The following is a 16,287-nucleotide window of genomic DNA, read 5'->3' as shown; positions in this document are numbered from 1 at the left end:
CTAGAGCACTTAAAGCTGAATCCACGCGCCGTCAATTCCCCTCCACCCCACTGAAAAGCGCGTCTTCCAGGGGCATCGCCGGCGCGTTTCGTTCCAAAGTGGAAGGATCTTGTCTCGCTTCTCACCTTTCCACTTCCAGACCCTGTAAAGTGCCCAAGACCTGGCGCAGAAAAGTCTACCGACTGTGGTCCCAAAGGGAATATGCCAGGCCCAGCCCTCTTTTTTTGGCCCTTTTTTCCCTCTTCAACATGCTCATCATTTGTAAGTTGGGTCGAGCTACGACGCCGAAGTGGCCGCTTGCGTTCCACCCCCCGGCACGCCAACCAGGCAACACGATGTCATGGCCGGGAAACCAGAGCAAGCTCTGTCCGGAGACTCGAGAGCTTCGGCCGAGCCACACACGTTCCAGATATCCCATTTCCGCCTACAAGCCCCATCTCCCGGCCCTGCACACGCTTCTTTGAGCTGGATTCGTCCTCGGCGTTACGACTCGACGCGTTCCAAGCCCATCCTTCCCCTAGGTACTTCGATGTCAGGTATCAGATCAGATCTGATAAACTGAACACGTCCTAGCTCCAGCTTCAGTGGAACCCAAGTGGCCCATCCAAGACTCATCAGCCATGTAATCTCGTCTAAGCATCGACAAATCCTGACTGTATGACTCTCGGCTGCGGGTCGACGCGTTGGAAACGGACTTGCGGAATTACCATCACCAGTCTGATCGTCAATTTGACCGTTGGCACGGACACCGATTTTCGGATTCCCATCCAGATCCAAACAGTTGATGTGTCACGTACACGTCAACTCTTTGCAAGGCCTTAATGTTTCTAGTGAATCGTATTAAACTACTGACAGCTTAACTAAAGCAGTGTGGGTATGTAAAAGAAAAGGTTTCGTGTCATGTTCATCTTCTTCGTCCAAGTCTTCATAAAACAAGCATGCAGAGCCAGGCAGACCAAGTGTCCGTCATCTTTTGACCATCCATAGGCTACACGCAAACACCAAGTGTGCTTTCCAGCCACCGCGAATTCCGACGAGTTACCCCATGTGTCGTCATCGCCAACTCCGACATTCGACTCTTCTTTTTCTTGAAAAGTATTTTTCGAGCAGCCGGTAGTCTAATGACGCGATTGACGAGCAGGTCTGTCTCTGGGATCGCGAGCCGCCTCAACATCGTCATCAACTCTCGAGCGACCTCCAAACCCGAACCAGCCTCGACCGCCGGGACGCTCCTCTCTGACTGCAGCGGCGGCTGGAGCAGTTGGTGTGCGTTCGTGGCGGCCTGCTGACATGTGTCCATTGCGAGAAGGCTCACGGCTGACGTATTCGGGCGGAGTGCGGTCGCCTTGCAAGCGATCCCATTCATCTGCCTCACTCGGGTCGACGGCTGGAATGGGAGCTCCGCTGCGCTTCAGGTTCTTCTTTCCCTTCTCGCGAAGATGCTCCTCGAGAAGGATGGCGTTCTTGGTGTTGGCGCGGAAAGCAGCATCAGCGATGTCGCCCACGAAAGGCACCAGGCCAATGACGAAATCGATAATGATGTTGAACATCATCTGGGATTTGACTGAATTTGGGAGTCCACCTTCGACCTTAGAGCAGGTTCTGAACACCATCATGGCCATGAAAGCATCGAGAACATCACCAACACTAAAGCCAACATGATGTTAGTCGTTGTCTTGTCGATAAGCCGAATGGGGACTGTGGGGGCGATGCAGCAGCAGGGGAGGAGGACAGGCACTTACGCAGGAACTAAACCGATGACGCTACCCCATCCAAATTTCACACCACAGCAGCTGAAAAGCGACTGATCGAGACGGTAGGCTCTTCTCTTGACTTTGGTCAAAACCTCGCCATCTTGCTTGGAAAGGCCAGGCGGCAAGGCCTTTCTGCGCTTCTTGACCTTGCCGTTGGGGGTACCATCAAGCCTGGTGGCGGGGACGCTCTCAAAGTAAGGGTCCTGGTGATAAGGTCAGTATATTTTGTTCGTGGATCCACCGTATCGCAGGTGAGTACAGGGCCCAGGTGTAATAAGGTAACGGACCTCGCGGCCAAATTTGTTTTCGACCTTCTCAGCAAGAATCTTCTTGCTGACCCACTTGGCGATGAGACTGGCCATGTTTGCAGTTGTATCGTTGACGAAGTGCCGAACCTCTAGGTTGTGTGTGAGTGCCGGTTTGCGAAGAACGGTGTTTCCCAGTCACTGGTAGTGATGAGTGGCGCACTAAGACAGAGACAAGCCCGTCAGGACCGTTGTTGACAAAAGCTTTCGCAAGGCGGCCCTCTGTGCTCTTGGCTTAGACTGAAGTAAGAAAACCTTGGCAAGCTGGTAGGTATTCCTGAAGGTAAGGTTGTCGAAGGACAAGAGGTTCCAAGACGGCTGCGACAACCGAGCGAGAGGACCGGTCTTGGTGATATAAGTAGGTGTTGAGAGAAAAGCCGGGAAGCTGGCTGGCAGGGTCCGAGCTGCCAAGGTGTGGTAAGGTATGGGTTGTATAGGTGGTATGGTACTGCGTAGATCAAGTTGCCTCTTGTGCTCATTGCACACTACGTAGGTCGGTTTGTAGCTAAGTTACAAGAGGTTGGTCCCTTGGACGCTTGTTTTCCCCCGCGGGCGCCCAGAATTCCTGTTTTGACAAGCCAGGGGACCAGACTACCATCATGATGTAATTTTGTCGGTCACTGCACGCCAATGCAAGTGCCTCAGTTCCGAGAGGCCTCTTCAGTGGGGTCTGAGCAGGCTAGACCGCAGTCGTTTCACATCATGCTGCAGCGGCCAGTTGGCTGGTCTCCAATGAGCGTGCGCCGCGACTGGTCTTCAATGGCCCTGAATTGCATGCAATGCAGCACACAAAAGCACTCACGGGGCCTGCCAGCAGACTCAGCAGTGAGAGAGAGAAGAGAGGCCGGCACGTCCAGCCACGCAAGTGTGGCAAGTGATGTACGTGCACAGCCATATTGTGGCTGTGTTCTTCTCCAGAATCTTCAATGTTCGCCCCTTGAATCAAGGAAGCTCCCACCTCTCGGGTGCATTCCACCGAAGGAAAATTGTCATAGGATGAAAAGCTATTGAGGGGGCTTGCCTGTTGGCCTCCATGCTTAATTCCTTCAACAGTTGAGGCAACATATACCTGACAGGGAGCGGTCGAGACCGGATGGAAGCGAGGTGTTGATCTGATGTGGTTGACAAGCTGGAGAGATGGGCTGTGTCATGACAGTTTGGCCGCACAATCTATGCGCACTGTAATCATTATTGAACTAGACGTGTGATGAGACAGTGCGCGGTTTGACACCTACGGAGATGGGGAGGTTGCACCCAATCACGAGCTCGCTTAGCAGCTTGCGACCACGGCATCCAGTCAGGCATCTCGAGGAACGGGCCCACGGGGATGCCAGCTAGATACCTACCTACCTTACGCTGTACCTTACCTACCTTACCTTAGCTGCCTGACGTTGCAGTATCTGCCATCGTCAACAAAGACGTGCAGTGCCCGTCACTACTCCGCACCCTACCTCATCCAAACTCCAAATCATCACCACCACATCTGAGAGGCCGCTTGTCAGCGCATCCGCTCCAAACAACAAACATACCGCATCCCTGGGAAGCCACACCTGTCCCGCAACTCCATCCTCCTTGATCCGCTGAATTGCCCGTCGCTGCCGATTCTCGTTGCAGCACGCGCAATCCGGTCGCAAGCGGAAAGCTTTGAGCCCGACCAAATACCAAGCCTCTCCTTCCGTACCATGCAACGGTTCCTCAACTCGACCTCAACACAGACTCATTGCCAGGAGCATTTCGCCACCTTTACTCCCTCGCCAGGTACACCCGACTAAAATAGAAATATCGTCCTTGGGACATGTTATTAGCCATCGCGCAACATGGCCGAAGAAAAGATGCAGTTAGAGGATTGTTGGTTGCCCCACACCTTGGAAGATACACGGCGATAGCTACTCAGCCTTGCGCCATCAACTCATGACAGTTGCTGCGGCAGGACTAACAGTACATAGGGTTGGACGATCTATGTGTTCGATTTATCATCAACCTACCTGAAGAAGACCTGTCGTCCGTTGCTCGCATCTGTTTCCAGATAGAGGAGGCACAATGGTTCTACGAAGACTTCGTCCGGCCACTTGACCCCACGCTTCCTTCAATGACACTTCGAAGTTTCAGTCTTCGAATTTTCCAACATTGTCCCCTACTAGCTCCGTTTTCGGTCGAGAATCATACAAAGGCTTTTGAGGAGTTCTTGCAGTACAAGACTCGAGTCCCTGTGAGGGGAGCCATCATGCTCAACGAGGCTATGGACTCGACAATCTTGGTCAAAGGCTGGAAGAAGGGCGCCAACTGGAGTTTTCCTCGCGGGAAGATCAACAAAGACGAAGATGACCTTGAATGCGCCGTTCGTGAGGTATACGAGGAGACAGGATACGATTTGCATGCTGCTGGCCTGGTTCCTAAGAACAGAGAAGACGTCAAGTACATCGAGGTCACCATGAGAGAGCAGCAGTTGAGGCTCTACGTCTTCCGCGACGTACCGATGGACACCCACTTCGAGCCACGGACGAGGAAAGAGATCAGCAAGATTCAGTGGTACAAACTATCCGAGTTACCCGCTTTTCGAAAGAAAGGAAACCAACCTCAAAACGAAGCCGCCGCCGCCGCCAATGCGAACAAGTTTTACATGGTTGCACCCTTTCTGGTCCCTTTGAAGAAATGGGTCGTGCAGCAAAAGAGGAAAGATGCTGTGAAGGCTGCCAACGAGGCGCACTTCAACCCGTACTCTCTTCACGAAGAGCCTGTCACTGAAGACGAAGTTTGGCAAACCGAACCCGCGACTGATGTTTCGACTCGGACGCCGGGCCTTGATACTCTGGAGGGTGCAACACAGGAATTGCAGCGTCTATTGAAGGTCCATCCCACGGCAGCGCAAGCAACATCGAAGCCAGCTTCTCCGGATATTGGAGCAGACAAAGGAGCATCGCTGCTCGCTATCCTGCAGGCCAAGAATCAAGCAGTCGCCCAAGGGGTCCCAGTCTCGCACCTCCCTCAGACGCCCCTCGATCATACTATTAGGCAGGCTCCACAGCCTCAAAGCCCTCATGGCCAGCATCACCCTCAGCAACGGGCACCGCTGGCGAGTTATCAAGCTCCTCCGGCATTCCCCATCGGTCCAGATGGAACACCACAGGCTTGGGCTTTCCAACAGTCTGGAAATGCTGGCTCAGCTCATCCTCAAGCCAGGCAATACGGTCCTTCAATGATGGGTGGCCCTGCTCAACTGCCACAGCCGCCCCTGAGGCATCCTCAACCATTGCCGCCTCAAGCTCAAAAGATTCTGCTGAACCGAAATGCGTTCGCCGACGGCACACCCCCGCCGCCCCCTCAACACGCACAGGGGACTGTTAACCAACCCATGGCGAATGCTCAATATCAACCAGCACACTTCCAGCAGCAAAGCCAGAGCATGACGTATCAGCCCAAGCCGCCTAGCAGTCACCTCTCTAATCACTCTATGGCACTCTTGGGAGTGCTCAAGTCGGATACAAGAACTGCTAGTCCAGATAAGGCTCGTCAAGCATACCAGCAGCCCTACGGATCCGCATCTCAGGGACAGGGACAATCGCCAATTGGACTTCATGGAAACGGAGCTCCTCAGTATCCTCAGTCGCCTAGCATGTCGGGGGCAGGCGCAGCACACCCCCAGGGAAGTCCATCCACGAGGGCCCAGCAGCCTATCGATCCTGCGCATCGGTCTGCCCTCCTTTCCATGTTCAAGAACCCTGAAGTCAGCTCCCCACCTGCCAACCAACCCGTCGAATTACCCGGAACTACAGCTAGCGCTGCTCTTTTGAAGGGAATATCTACTGTAAAGGCTAGCAATCAGGAGGTTCCCAGCCCTGTGTTCCGTGGAGTTCAGCCAGCTTCAAGCAGTCCTCTGAGCAGACCACCTCAGAGCGCTTCGGATCCAACCACACAAGTACCCTTTCAAGGTCTATCGCTCCAATCTCAGCTCGGTAGACAAGAGCACAGAAGCCCTCAGACCATTGGAGGTTACAGCCCGAGAACGATGGAGAACAGAGGTCTCTATAATCAAGGCGCGAATAACAATTCCGCCATATACAATAATCACTCGCCCCAAATGAACCCGAATCAGATCCTCCAGCGAGCCGAGAACATGAGCAAGCCTGTTGGCCCTCGTGCGCCTGCTCTAGCCTCGGTTTTCGGGGTCGACAAGCCGGCCAGTTTGGCCAGCCCGCCGTCAGCGTCCGCTCTCCCCGCACCTGCTGGGCTGCAGCAGAAATCACAAATGCCCCCCGAACAGAGGCAGAAGCTTCTATCACTTTTTGGCAAGCCTCAGTCGCCGAGCCCCGGGCCTGGCTTTGCTCCCGAGGATAAGGGAAAGGCCAGGGAGATGATGGCTCCGGACGGGGGCATGCGATCACGTGTGGCTTCTTTGGCCTCTGCAAGCGGTCAAGGCGTACAGGAGGGCCTGTCAGAGTCTCGTCGCGGCAGTCAGACACCGATTTCTCCTGCCGACCGAAGTTTCCTGCTTGGCTATTTGGCATCAGTTGCCAATAACGCTAAGTAGGCTTCAATGCCTCGATCGAACGGTATGAAGGTGACCGAGTGAAGAGGAATGCAGGAGTTCACCGCGCGATTTTCCTGGGGTACACGCTTGATTTGTGTTTCGTAGTTCTTTTGCTTTCGGTGTTGCATTGCGACGGGTTGATGGGATTCCAAACGTTTTTTAAAGGTGGCAAAGCATTGCTTGGGGGAGAAGGGCCAAGGTGCAGGATGGGATATCGAGGCAGGAAAACTATACCCTGGGACACACCTCATTTACCAGTTTCGCAGCAGTCATTGGGTCCAATGCTCCAGATATTAAATAAGCCACTTTGTCTTTGATTCACGCCGTAATGCTCGAGGTGAAGGAGAAGCACTGGATACCACCAGCCAGCGTTGATACATGGGCTCACCTTTCAAACCCCGCCCCCGCGCAATCCCACGTGGCTGTTTTCCCGTTTCCGGCCGTTCGCCGTGGCGTGATATTCGAGAGCGGCCCGCACCGGTCTGCTTGGGCTCTTCCATGAGTCCGTACGGTAGTACTTTGACTTAGTTTGTCAAGTAGGTATGCTTTCGTTACCCCAATCGAAAGTGGCCTGATGCTGCGTGGGACGGTTCTCCGGTCCTCTCTTTCGCTTATCCGCCCCTTCGCCTCTCTCGGTATAAGCCACATGAGCAATGGGAACAGCACAGCAGAAGCCTGCTTTGAGATGTCTGGGGTGAGATTCACTGAGCTTGAGTTATACCAGGACTCCGCGTGTGCCATGATTTCCCATCGAATCATGTAGGTTTCGTTCAGGTGTGGCCGTCTTCTGGGCACGCCGATGACACCACTTGACTCTGGAGGCGAGCTGGCATAAGAAGTCGGAGAACAGCACACCATAGACCGTGGAGGAGAGTAACTTGTAGAAACGGACAAACACCATTTTCAACCAGAACCTTTGATTCATACTTACAGCAAGCACCGGATCCGGTTAACAAACTACCCTCGTAATTGACCTTCCACAGGCCCAGACTGCAAAGAAAGGAAGCCCGTTAGACAAGAAGTGCCCGGCTAGCAATGTTCTTCACCACCTCCCCAGACGCCCTCTTCATCCCGCCCACGACCATCGACCCGGTGGGCTTCGGCAAGGTCGCCATCGTCACAGGGTGCGGCTCGGGCGTGGGCCTCGCGTGCGCGCAGCTGCTCCTGGCGCACCAGTACTCCGTCTGCGGGCTCGACACGCGCGAGTTCAACTACGCGCTGCTTCAGGAGGCGGACCACGGCCGGTTTCATTTCCACCGCGCCGATCTCACTGGGCCGAGGGCGTGCGAGGATGGGGTGTATGCTGCTGTTGCTTCTTTTGGGTGAGTTTTGTGTTGTTCGAGGATGCTGTTCCGGGGGGGGGGGGGGGGGGGGGGCAAAAGGGGGGGGGGGGGGTCGTGTGTGGCGGTGGGGGTGGGGGGGGGGGGGTGGGGGGTGGTGTTTGGTGTGTTGTTTGTTGGGGTGGTGTTGTGGTGGGGGGGGGGGGGGGGGGGGGGGGGGGGGGGGGGGGGTTCGGTCAAAAGAGGAGAGGAAGGGTATCGATCTGAGATATGATGATGGACTGACGGGTGATACTTCAGCGGACGTATCGACTTGCTCGTCAACGTTGCGGGCGTGATGGGATCGTTTAGCAGCGCCGACGGCGTGACGGACTCGGAATGGGATCGGGTAGTGGCCGTGAATCTCACGGTCCCGGTCAAGATGATGAGGGCGGTGATCCCCTTTATGCTCGAGAAGAAGTCGGGCGTCATCGTCAACGTCGCCAGCACGGCCGGCGTCTCGGGAGCCGTGGCTGGGATAGCGTATACGTGCAGCAAGCACGGTCTGGTTCGTTCTCTTTCTCCTATTTCTTTACCAACCTTTTTTACTTCGCTGGGTAGACTTCTCGGTAGAAGGCCTCGAGGGTAGATCGAACATCGCTGACACCCTGAGACGGTAGATCGGCGCCACCAAGAATGTGGCATGGCGCTTCCGCAAGGAAGGCATCAGGTGCAACGCGGTGCTCCCTGGCGCCATCGACTCGCGCATCGGCAAGGCCATTGCCGCCGGCCACGGAGGAGACGAGGAGTTCGATGCAGAGGCGTACGCGCAGGTTGAGCCCGTTCATGCCCTCCACGCCCAGGCGTCCGAGTCGACGCCGAATATCACGCCGCTTGAGGTCGCGCAGTCGGTGGTGTTCTTGGCGACGGACCAGGCGAGAACGATTAACGGGGTGAGTCTGCCGATTGACCAAGCTTGGAATGTTGTTTGAGGAGGACGTGGTTTGTTCGGGCTCGGTGATGATATGTTTTGCTTCAGTGTGTGACCTGCCTGATGTTGAATACGGACAATGGAAGACACGTTTGGGCTGGAGTTGTTTTTCAGGGTTAGTTCTATCGATGGAATACAAATTTATTCCTGGTCTCCTACCAATTCGTGTAATAGCCGTTTCATATACCTAGCGCAAGAGCGACACCGGTATGGTGACATCTGATTCATACAGGACATCACCTACCTCCCGGTCGAATAACCCATCACCACAATACGACGAAGATGGACAACAAATCAACAAAAAAGCTCGGGCGTTGGCTCGAACCCTATCCCTACGTAAAACCAGCGCCCCAGTTTCTTCATCACCCGTTTAACCACCAGGCTACGTGGCCCCAGCAAGTTTGCACTATACCAGGGAGACGCTCCTTCCTCTGAATCTGTGACTATATACCCTTTAGCCTTTTGTAGGAGACCGGAATAAATGGGAAACTGGAATGAACAAGCAAACGACAAGAAGTCAGGTGCAATATAATGAACCACGGGGTCCTCAATACTGTGCTTATAAGGGTCCAAGACAGTGTCTTCCCTGGGACAGAAAATGAGACATCACCCAGAGTCAGGGAACAGACTTCTGCTTAGATACTCTACTCTTATTTGACGAGTAGTTCAAGGTACAAAAGTCCCTGAGAAATACGTTTGTAGTAGGTGCTTTTGTTGATGCTGGAAAACCGGAATTAGTCATAGGTCTATTTCGTCTTCGCAGATGGACTCGAATATCCGCGGAGTGAGTGGCATCTAATAAAGTAACAAACAAACTCGAAGCGCAGGGTATCTCTAGAACTCCGTGCTACCATCCCGCCAAGAAATATTGCATACTCCTTCCCCCAAAAGACTCAGAACAGTGGCCCCTAGGCTCAAAGGACCAACATATACCAGGGAGCCCTCAAAGATCGCCCCCCCCCCCCCCAATTCCAAGTTTGTTGGGAATCGTACGGGATCCGGGCTTCGTTATTCCTCATCAAACCACAATCTTTAGCTGGGAGCTTGTGTGAAGCTCTGGCCGAGTGTTTTCCTCGTCCTCTTCAGTCTTGTCCAATTTCAAAAGCTCGAAACGGTTGGTCATGGGATTCATTGGGAGTCTGATCGGGGGCACTTGAGTCTGGGCTCGCTGAGGTTCGGCAGGCAAGGGCTGCGCACATTCATCGACGTCCCACTCGATTTTAGATCCCTTGTATTTGCTGTTGACATGTAAGTTCCAAAGCACTTATGTCCAGCGAGATGTACGACTCACAATCGACTCATCATGCAGGTCCGCGCAAACATGGCATTGTGCACAGAGTTCGTGTTGATGTAACAGCTTCCGCCTCGGAAACTGACAGCAATGACAACCAAGTTGTGGATGTGCTCCATATCATCCCGAATCTCCTCTTCGGTGAGCTTCGGGTCGCATCGTCGAAGGATGAGATTGCGACTGGCACCAATGCCGAGCTTACTCGCAACATGGCCAGGCAATGTGAAGTGCCGATCACTCCATCGAACATCAACCTATCATTGCGATTAGCCCTACGTGACGCTGGAAACTGAACGGCGTAGCCTACTCTTTTCTGTCTGATGTATAGATCATGGCGCCGGGTATGCTCAAGGAAGGCCGCTGCGTCGGTACCATGCAAGAAAGACACATGGGCAGTCCGGTCGTACGGTCTCATGAATATGTCCAGCAGCTGACCACCACGCACAACGCCAATGATATCAGCGTGAGTTGTGCCTTCGGCGAGGTTTGAGATCAAGATAGTCCTGGTGGCCAAACGCTCGAACCGAGGCTGTACGGGCAACTGGGAATCATTCTGATCCCCGAAAGCATGTTCAGGCTTGAGCTCAGGCTCAACGGGAGAGATCGTCGCCTCAGATTCATCGAGGCTGACAGGTTGCTCCTCGGGCCACTCACGCTTGACAGGTTGCTGAATAGGAAATCGGCTTAAGTTTTGGTTTCCTCGTGTAGCCGTGGCAGTCGTCACGCGTGACTGGCCGACTGTACGTTGAATCCCATTCTGAGGAGCCTCGGAAGATGAAGTGACGTGCCCTTCAACATTATCCTCTTGATAGTTGGACTCGTCACAGGTCAATACCTAGAAGCTCATCGATTAGCTTGTGTCGTTTACTGGGGTCAAAAGTGGAGACCTCGACTTACAGCCAGGGTAGCTTCAGTTACACCTCCTCGCATGAGGTTACGACGCAAGTTCGCTATCGAGAAGTCAATAACTAGATAATTACCGGAAATTTGATGCCCGGAAGAAGCTGCGCATAGTATAATTTGTGTGCATACCGAATTCTTGGGCCTTTTTGACAAGGATGTCATGCTCGGCGCGGGTAATGGTGACAGTGAGACAACTTGAGTTGGAATCGTTGTCGGTGTTCTTCAAGCAGGCTTCGTCAGCAATCCTCACGAAGACGAAGGAACAGATGAAGGATGGGCAATCGTGTAAGCCGTACCAATTGAGCCCTGTTCGAGTAGTTAGCCTTCGTCGTGAGATATTATTCACAGGCCGGTTTGGGAGTGGCTCGGTTGCTAGTGCGACTGAGGTGTAAGTAAGAGGTCTTACCTTCTGATGAGGGTGTCCAGATAATTCCGGTCGATCGAGATCGTGAGATCGTTTGTAGATGCCATGGCCTTTGTATTCTCCGTGATGTCAATTGACCAAGGTCATTTGAATTTTGGAGTTGGAGAAATAATTCTGCCGTGTGTGATGTTGAGGTAGTCGCGTACGGGTAGGTACAGGTGAGGCAGGCAGCCAGAGAGCGGTACAAAGGTATCTACTTGGAATGCCTTCTTTGCCAGGTGTGGGCGCAATAGGTAGGTAGGCAGTGCCTGTTGAGGGTACCTACCTTAGCTTTATCATCTTATCGATAAGAGTAAACTGTGGCGTGCGGGCAGGCAGTTCGTTTCCCTTATCGAGAGTGGTGGTTCGTGCTCCACCCATCCCCCGTTGGGTGACTTGGAGAGCCATCCTGCATCCTTTCCAGGCCACCTCAGGTCCAGCCAGTTTCTGGGGATGAGAAAAGGACTGCCCGTGGTCCCTGAGGCGGCACGTCATCCGGCGGGAAGTCTCGAGTCGTCCAAACCTCGTCCCTTGTTACTCAAACTCAATGTCGAGAACGGAAGCACCTTGACTGAACACGCCACAACGTAGGGGCCCCTTGGATTGGGCGCGAAAGTCACTGTAGGGATACTCTGCTTTTCGAGGTTAACTATCACGTACTCAACTAGAATAATCCTGAAGCTATACAGACGCATAACCATGACACCCGGATAAGATATCGACTTCTTCAACACCATTTTCTGTGCTAAAGACTGCACGAATATGCATCGAGGGCAAGTCAAGCAATCGAGGATTGCTTTCGTGACGGCGATGTTGACTGGAATGGATATTCTAATTGGAAGAGGACTGGATAGCAGTGGTAATGCCTCGTTATGCGGAGGGATGCTTGGTTTAATTGATGCAGTCCAAGCAGCCCTAGTATGCACCAAAGGCCTAAAATCAGTTGTCTCAACTCATCATTGGGCAAGGTGTTAGGGACTCGTCAGCTGCTGAACCTTTATATGTCTCGGATTACAGCAATGGGTTTGAAGAAGCACCCACATTGGCACAATTGTGCTTTGCTTGATACATTGGAGCGATTGAATGAATCACTGGTGCAGTCAATTTGCCTGGTGAGGTTCCGCAAAAAAAGGGACGGCTTCAACGACGGAACCGTTCGCCGCACGAAGCTGGGAACTCCCGGTTGATTGTCGCACCCTGTCCCAGGGATCACGACATGGGCATCCAGACTTTGAACGTCGATCCCGGCGGGACGGAAGAAATTTGCATGTAGTCGGAATATATGCCACTAGTAAGATATTAATGCAGACTTGCAGTTTCGCTCGGTCGCATGCACGAAAACGGTGCAGCAAGTACGAAAGATTGGCACGGCAAATTGGCTCTGTGTAGGCATGATGTGCACGCAAAAACCTGCTCAGAATTGATGCAAAGCGGGCCAAGACCCTGCGACTCTGCATCACTGATGCGAATGCTGACTACCTCATTCCTAGTCCTCCTGCCTCCGTACTCCGCAGACGTAGTCGCTACGAAGCACTGACGAGATGTCGGGCTGAGCGGAGGTAACTCTTAGGTGGTGTTACGAGCCACCAACATGTTAAGGTCCGAAACTGTGAGAAGCTGAGAGGCCTTCGGCGACTATCCAATGGTCTTGTGTATGTAGCTAGACGACGTGTGAGAACCCAAGCGGGCTTAAGACAGCCTGTTGGACAACACAACGGGAATTTTCTGTTGGTGGCTTTGTTGCTCGGGTCGGGGGTTGGGGAACCCGTGAGGAGATCCGATGGGATGCTCACCTCACATTAAGTGGCGATGGCAATAGCGGCTTGAGTCTCGGGCATGTGTTTGGGTAGATGTTTTGTCAGATTATGGAGTATTGAAAGGGAACACTTCATCAGAAGGCGATGTCATGATGGCTGCAAATCATCATGAACGGATGGAAGCGGCTGGTTATCTGTCTCGCCTCAGTCTCATGATTGATTGAAGATGTGGAGGCGCGTGTCCCGAGTAATTATTTTTAGAGGATGTCAACACGAGGGGGGGAAGGAATACGATGTGCCGGGTGGATCCCACATGCTGAACCCGATGCACCACTACCTAGGTCGCGAACCTCCAAGTCAGTGACGCTCACGTCCGTCCAGGTCCCTTCCCTCCTATTCGTAAGATACTTTCTGCTTAGGTCAGTAAATGCTTGGGACCTTAGGTACCTTGGAGACAAGGCATCTGAATCTGTACAGGATACTCCGTACCTATGCCCTCATTACCGACGAGCCTTGCATTGTTGTTGACCATTGTATGATACCCGTCCGGTTCCGACTCCTCCAATTGTGATAGAGACCTCATGAGATCTTGTTGAGTACTACTAAGGCTTCGCTCTCGAGCTGATAAAAAGAGGTCGGGACCAACGCTTTGGGGTGGCGGGGACGCAGGCCGAGGAAGGTCCAGGGCATGTCGATACGCTAGACGGTAGAACTAAAGATCCCTAGCGCAAGGAGGCAGGTACTGGTAAAAAACCGAGAAAGAGACTGGATCGAAAGACGGTTGGAACATGGCGGCTGGCGGTTGGCTGTTGGCTGTTGGCTGTTGGGTAGCCTAGGAATCTGTCTGTCCATTGTCCATTGTGACTCTGTCACGGCCTATCCTCTCGTGCGTCTCTATGAAGTACTTATGCAGATGTGCCTTTCTGTACCCGTATGCAGGTTATTTTTTTCTGCATTGGATGCCCCAGCCAAAAAATAATGTTTCCAGCCCTCTGTTTGGCTGGATTCCCTTGCTGACTGGTCCGATGCCCTCTTCTCAGCCCGGGCTGTGCTGTGCCACCCCATCTTTCTCAATGCATTGGTGTGTGGCCTAACAGGCTTCGCCCCTGTTCCCTAGGTACCTGCTGCATCGCGTTGCCCTGCATTCCCATTTTTATTGTTATTTTCTTCGTTCATACGGATTACGGCCTTGCCCGTGCCATGATTCCGTCACTACCTTAACGCGCCTTAGCCAAACTCGCACCCTTCGGCCACCACCCAATCTTCCCCTGGAGCTTCGAGGAGACGCTGGGAAATCCCCCCCGACCCCCCCCTGCCCTCCCCGAGAGTCACTTGCACATTCGGGGGATGGGCCTTGGTTGCTGTGGATCCACCAAACCTAATCAATCGGAGCCCCATCCACGTTCCCTCCTGTTGAACCCGCCCCGAAATCTCTCCTCCCATTCCAGCGCCTTCTTAGTTAGCCTGCCTGCTGGTGCCTCTACTTCCTCCCTCTCCTGGTCGACTCCTCTTTCCTCCCATCCTGATGTGATTTGCTTCCCAGCAGCAATTCAAACGCCCTTTCTCGACGTCCGCCTTTTTTGCTGTTTAATTCGAAACATCGACACTCGCTTGATTCTACCCGCTCGTTTTTGGCCGTTTATTGAAAGAGGAGGAATTCACAAACCAAGCACAATTCTCCCGGGTCCCGAATTACTTGACAAGCCAACGACAACCCCCCAGGTTTTGTTATTACGAATTTACTGCGAAAAAAGGGGTGGCCACGATCCAACACCATCTCCCTCAACCACGACTATTCGATACCGAATATCCAAAGACACCAAGAACGTCCTTCTCGACCGACTGCACTCGCTTTTTAAACCATTTTGGTTAATTTTGAAGGCCTCGACGACGTCCTTCCGCTAGGAACCTCGTCCTCAAATTCAACACACACTCATAAATTTCACCGGGAACCTACCTCCTCCCACATCGAAATGAAGGCCGTTCAGTCTCTCGCTCTCGGCCTTGCCGTCTTCACTCCTCTGGCCTCCGCCTGGCCCAAGTGGCTTCCAGATGTCGATGCCCTGGTTGTGCGGCAAAACGATCAATCCTCAACCGGTATGTCGTGCCACGTTTCCCCCGAGATCTTCCCGTCGTCACATTGTGTTTGTGAACCTCCATAGCTAACTTTACTCACCAGCTGCCGCAACTCAGACCGCGACTGCTCAGACTGGCGCCACAGCAACAGGAACGGCACAGGCGACAAACACCGGCGGCGCGAAGACCACCAACCTCAACACCGCAAAGCTTCCCACAGGCACTGAGACGGGCACTGGCACCAAGACAGGCACCAGCAAGTCCAAGGCGACCTCTTTCGATGACACAGATCCGGCTGGTGGCATTACCATGGTCACGCCAGCGGCCACGGCTCAGTCTATCAACCTTTACAAAATAGGAGACTTTGTCACCTGGGGATGGAACTACACAAACCTTCAAGCCTCTCCTACGGCCATCGATGTCCTTGTTTCGTGCTCATCCATGGCTCAGACCTGGACATTGACACAGAACATGACCTTTGCTCAGCCCGCCTCCTTCACCTGGGATTCGAGCGTGCAGGCGACCGACCCCTCAGCGCCGTTGCGAAACGACGAATACACTCTTGTCATCTACGACGCGGAATCGAGCGTCAGTGCTACCGCTCAGCCTGGCTACCTTGGTGTTTATTCCAGCTTCAAGTTTGGCATGTACAAGGCTCAAGAATACAAGCCCCTGAACGAGTGGAACTGCGCAACGTGCTCTGCTGCGTCTGGTCTCGACAGCAAGGCTCTCAGCATGGCTGTCGGTATGAGCGTTCTCACGGTGGCCAGTTTCACATGGTTTGTGGCGGGAGTGGGCATGTTTTAACGACGTGTTCAATAATGACCAAAAATTTTCATCTGTAATTTTTGAATATCTAGTTGCTTTGGGGGGCCTAACAAGAGCGAGGAACAAGAGTCCAGCGGTAATCATTTACGGTGGTCATTTCTACACAACACCAAGGGCGGCGTTACGTGTCAAAGCATGGTCGGGCAAAATATGACTCCGCATATAGGTAAACTCAAGACGTTTATGAGTGTT

The 16,287-nt window shown here is 53.2% G+C and overlaps 6 protein-coding genes across 6 annotated transcripts; 4 read left to right on the top strand and 2 right to left on the bottom strand.

The window, feature by feature from the left end:
- Positions 1–340: 340 nt before the first annotated feature.
- CABS01_00194 (uncharacterized protein) lies at positions 341–626 on the top strand (the record flags this gene model as incomplete). The annotated part of the gene is made up of 2 exons (XM_060533577.1): positions 341–521; positions 574–626. 2 exons carry the CDS (start codon positions 341–343, stop codon positions 624–626), a joined length of 234 nt encoding a protein of 77 aa, XP_060406091.1.
- Positions 627–1,118: 492 nt separating this feature from the next.
- CABS01_00193 (PH domain-containing protein) lies at positions 1,119–2,116 on the bottom strand (the record flags this gene model as incomplete). The annotated part of the gene is made up of 3 exons (XM_060533576.1): positions 1,119–1,647; positions 1,743–1,957; positions 2,042–2,116. 3 exons carry the CDS (start codon positions 2,114–2,116, stop codon positions 1,119–1,121), a joined length of 819 nt encoding a protein of 272 aa, XP_060406090.1.
- A 1,625-nt stretch (positions 2,117–3,741) lies between these two features.
- CABS01_00192 (uncharacterized protein) lies at positions 3,742–6,587 on the top strand (the record flags this gene model as incomplete). The annotated part of the gene is made up of 2 exons (XM_060533575.1): positions 3,742–3,817; positions 4,006–6,587. The coding sequence occupies 2 exons, from the start codon at positions 3,742–3,744 to the stop codon at positions 6,585–6,587; spliced, it is 2,658 nt and encodes an 885-aa protein (XP_060406089.1).
- Positions 6,588–7,622: 1,035 nt separating this feature from the next.
- Positions 7,623–8,838, top strand: CABS01_00191 (bacilysin biosynthesis oxidoreductase bacC; the record flags this gene model as incomplete). The annotated part of the gene is made up of 3 exons (XM_060533574.1): positions 7,623–7,909; positions 8,168–8,414; positions 8,527–8,838. 3 exons carry the CDS (start codon positions 7,623–7,625, stop codon positions 8,836–8,838), a joined length of 846 nt encoding a protein of 281 aa, XP_060406088.1.
- A 1,017-nt stretch (positions 8,839–9,855) lies between these two features.
- CABS01_00190 (uncharacterized protein) lies at positions 9,856–11,502 on the bottom strand (the record flags this gene model as incomplete). The annotated part of the gene is made up of 6 exons (XM_060533573.1): positions 9,856–10,075; positions 10,129–10,382; positions 10,436–10,963; positions 11,026–11,078; positions 11,161–11,354; positions 11,438–11,502. 6 exons carry the CDS (start codon positions 11,500–11,502, stop codon positions 9,856–9,858), a joined length of 1,314 nt encoding a protein of 437 aa, XP_060406087.1.
- A 3,662-nt stretch (positions 11,503–15,164) lies between these two features.
- On the top strand, positions 15,165–16,074 carry CABS01_00189 (uncharacterized protein; the record flags this gene model as incomplete). Its single annotated transcript, XM_060533572.1, has 2 exons — positions 15,165–15,288; positions 15,371–16,074. The coding sequence occupies 2 exons, from the start codon at positions 15,165–15,167 to the stop codon at positions 16,072–16,074; spliced, it is 828 nt and encodes a 275-aa protein (XP_060406086.1).
- Between the last annotated feature and the right edge of the window lie 213 nt (positions 16,075–16,287).

This window comes from Colletotrichum abscissum (assembly GCF_030869225.1).
Source record: "Colletotrichum abscissum strain IMI 504890 chromosome Unknown Scaffold_1.1, whole genome shotgun sequence".
Taxonomy (NCBI): Eukaryota; Fungi; Ascomycota; class Sordariomycetes; order Glomerellales; family Glomerellaceae; genus Colletotrichum; species Colletotrichum abscissum.
This window is presented reverse-complemented; position numbering and strand designations above follow the sequence as displayed.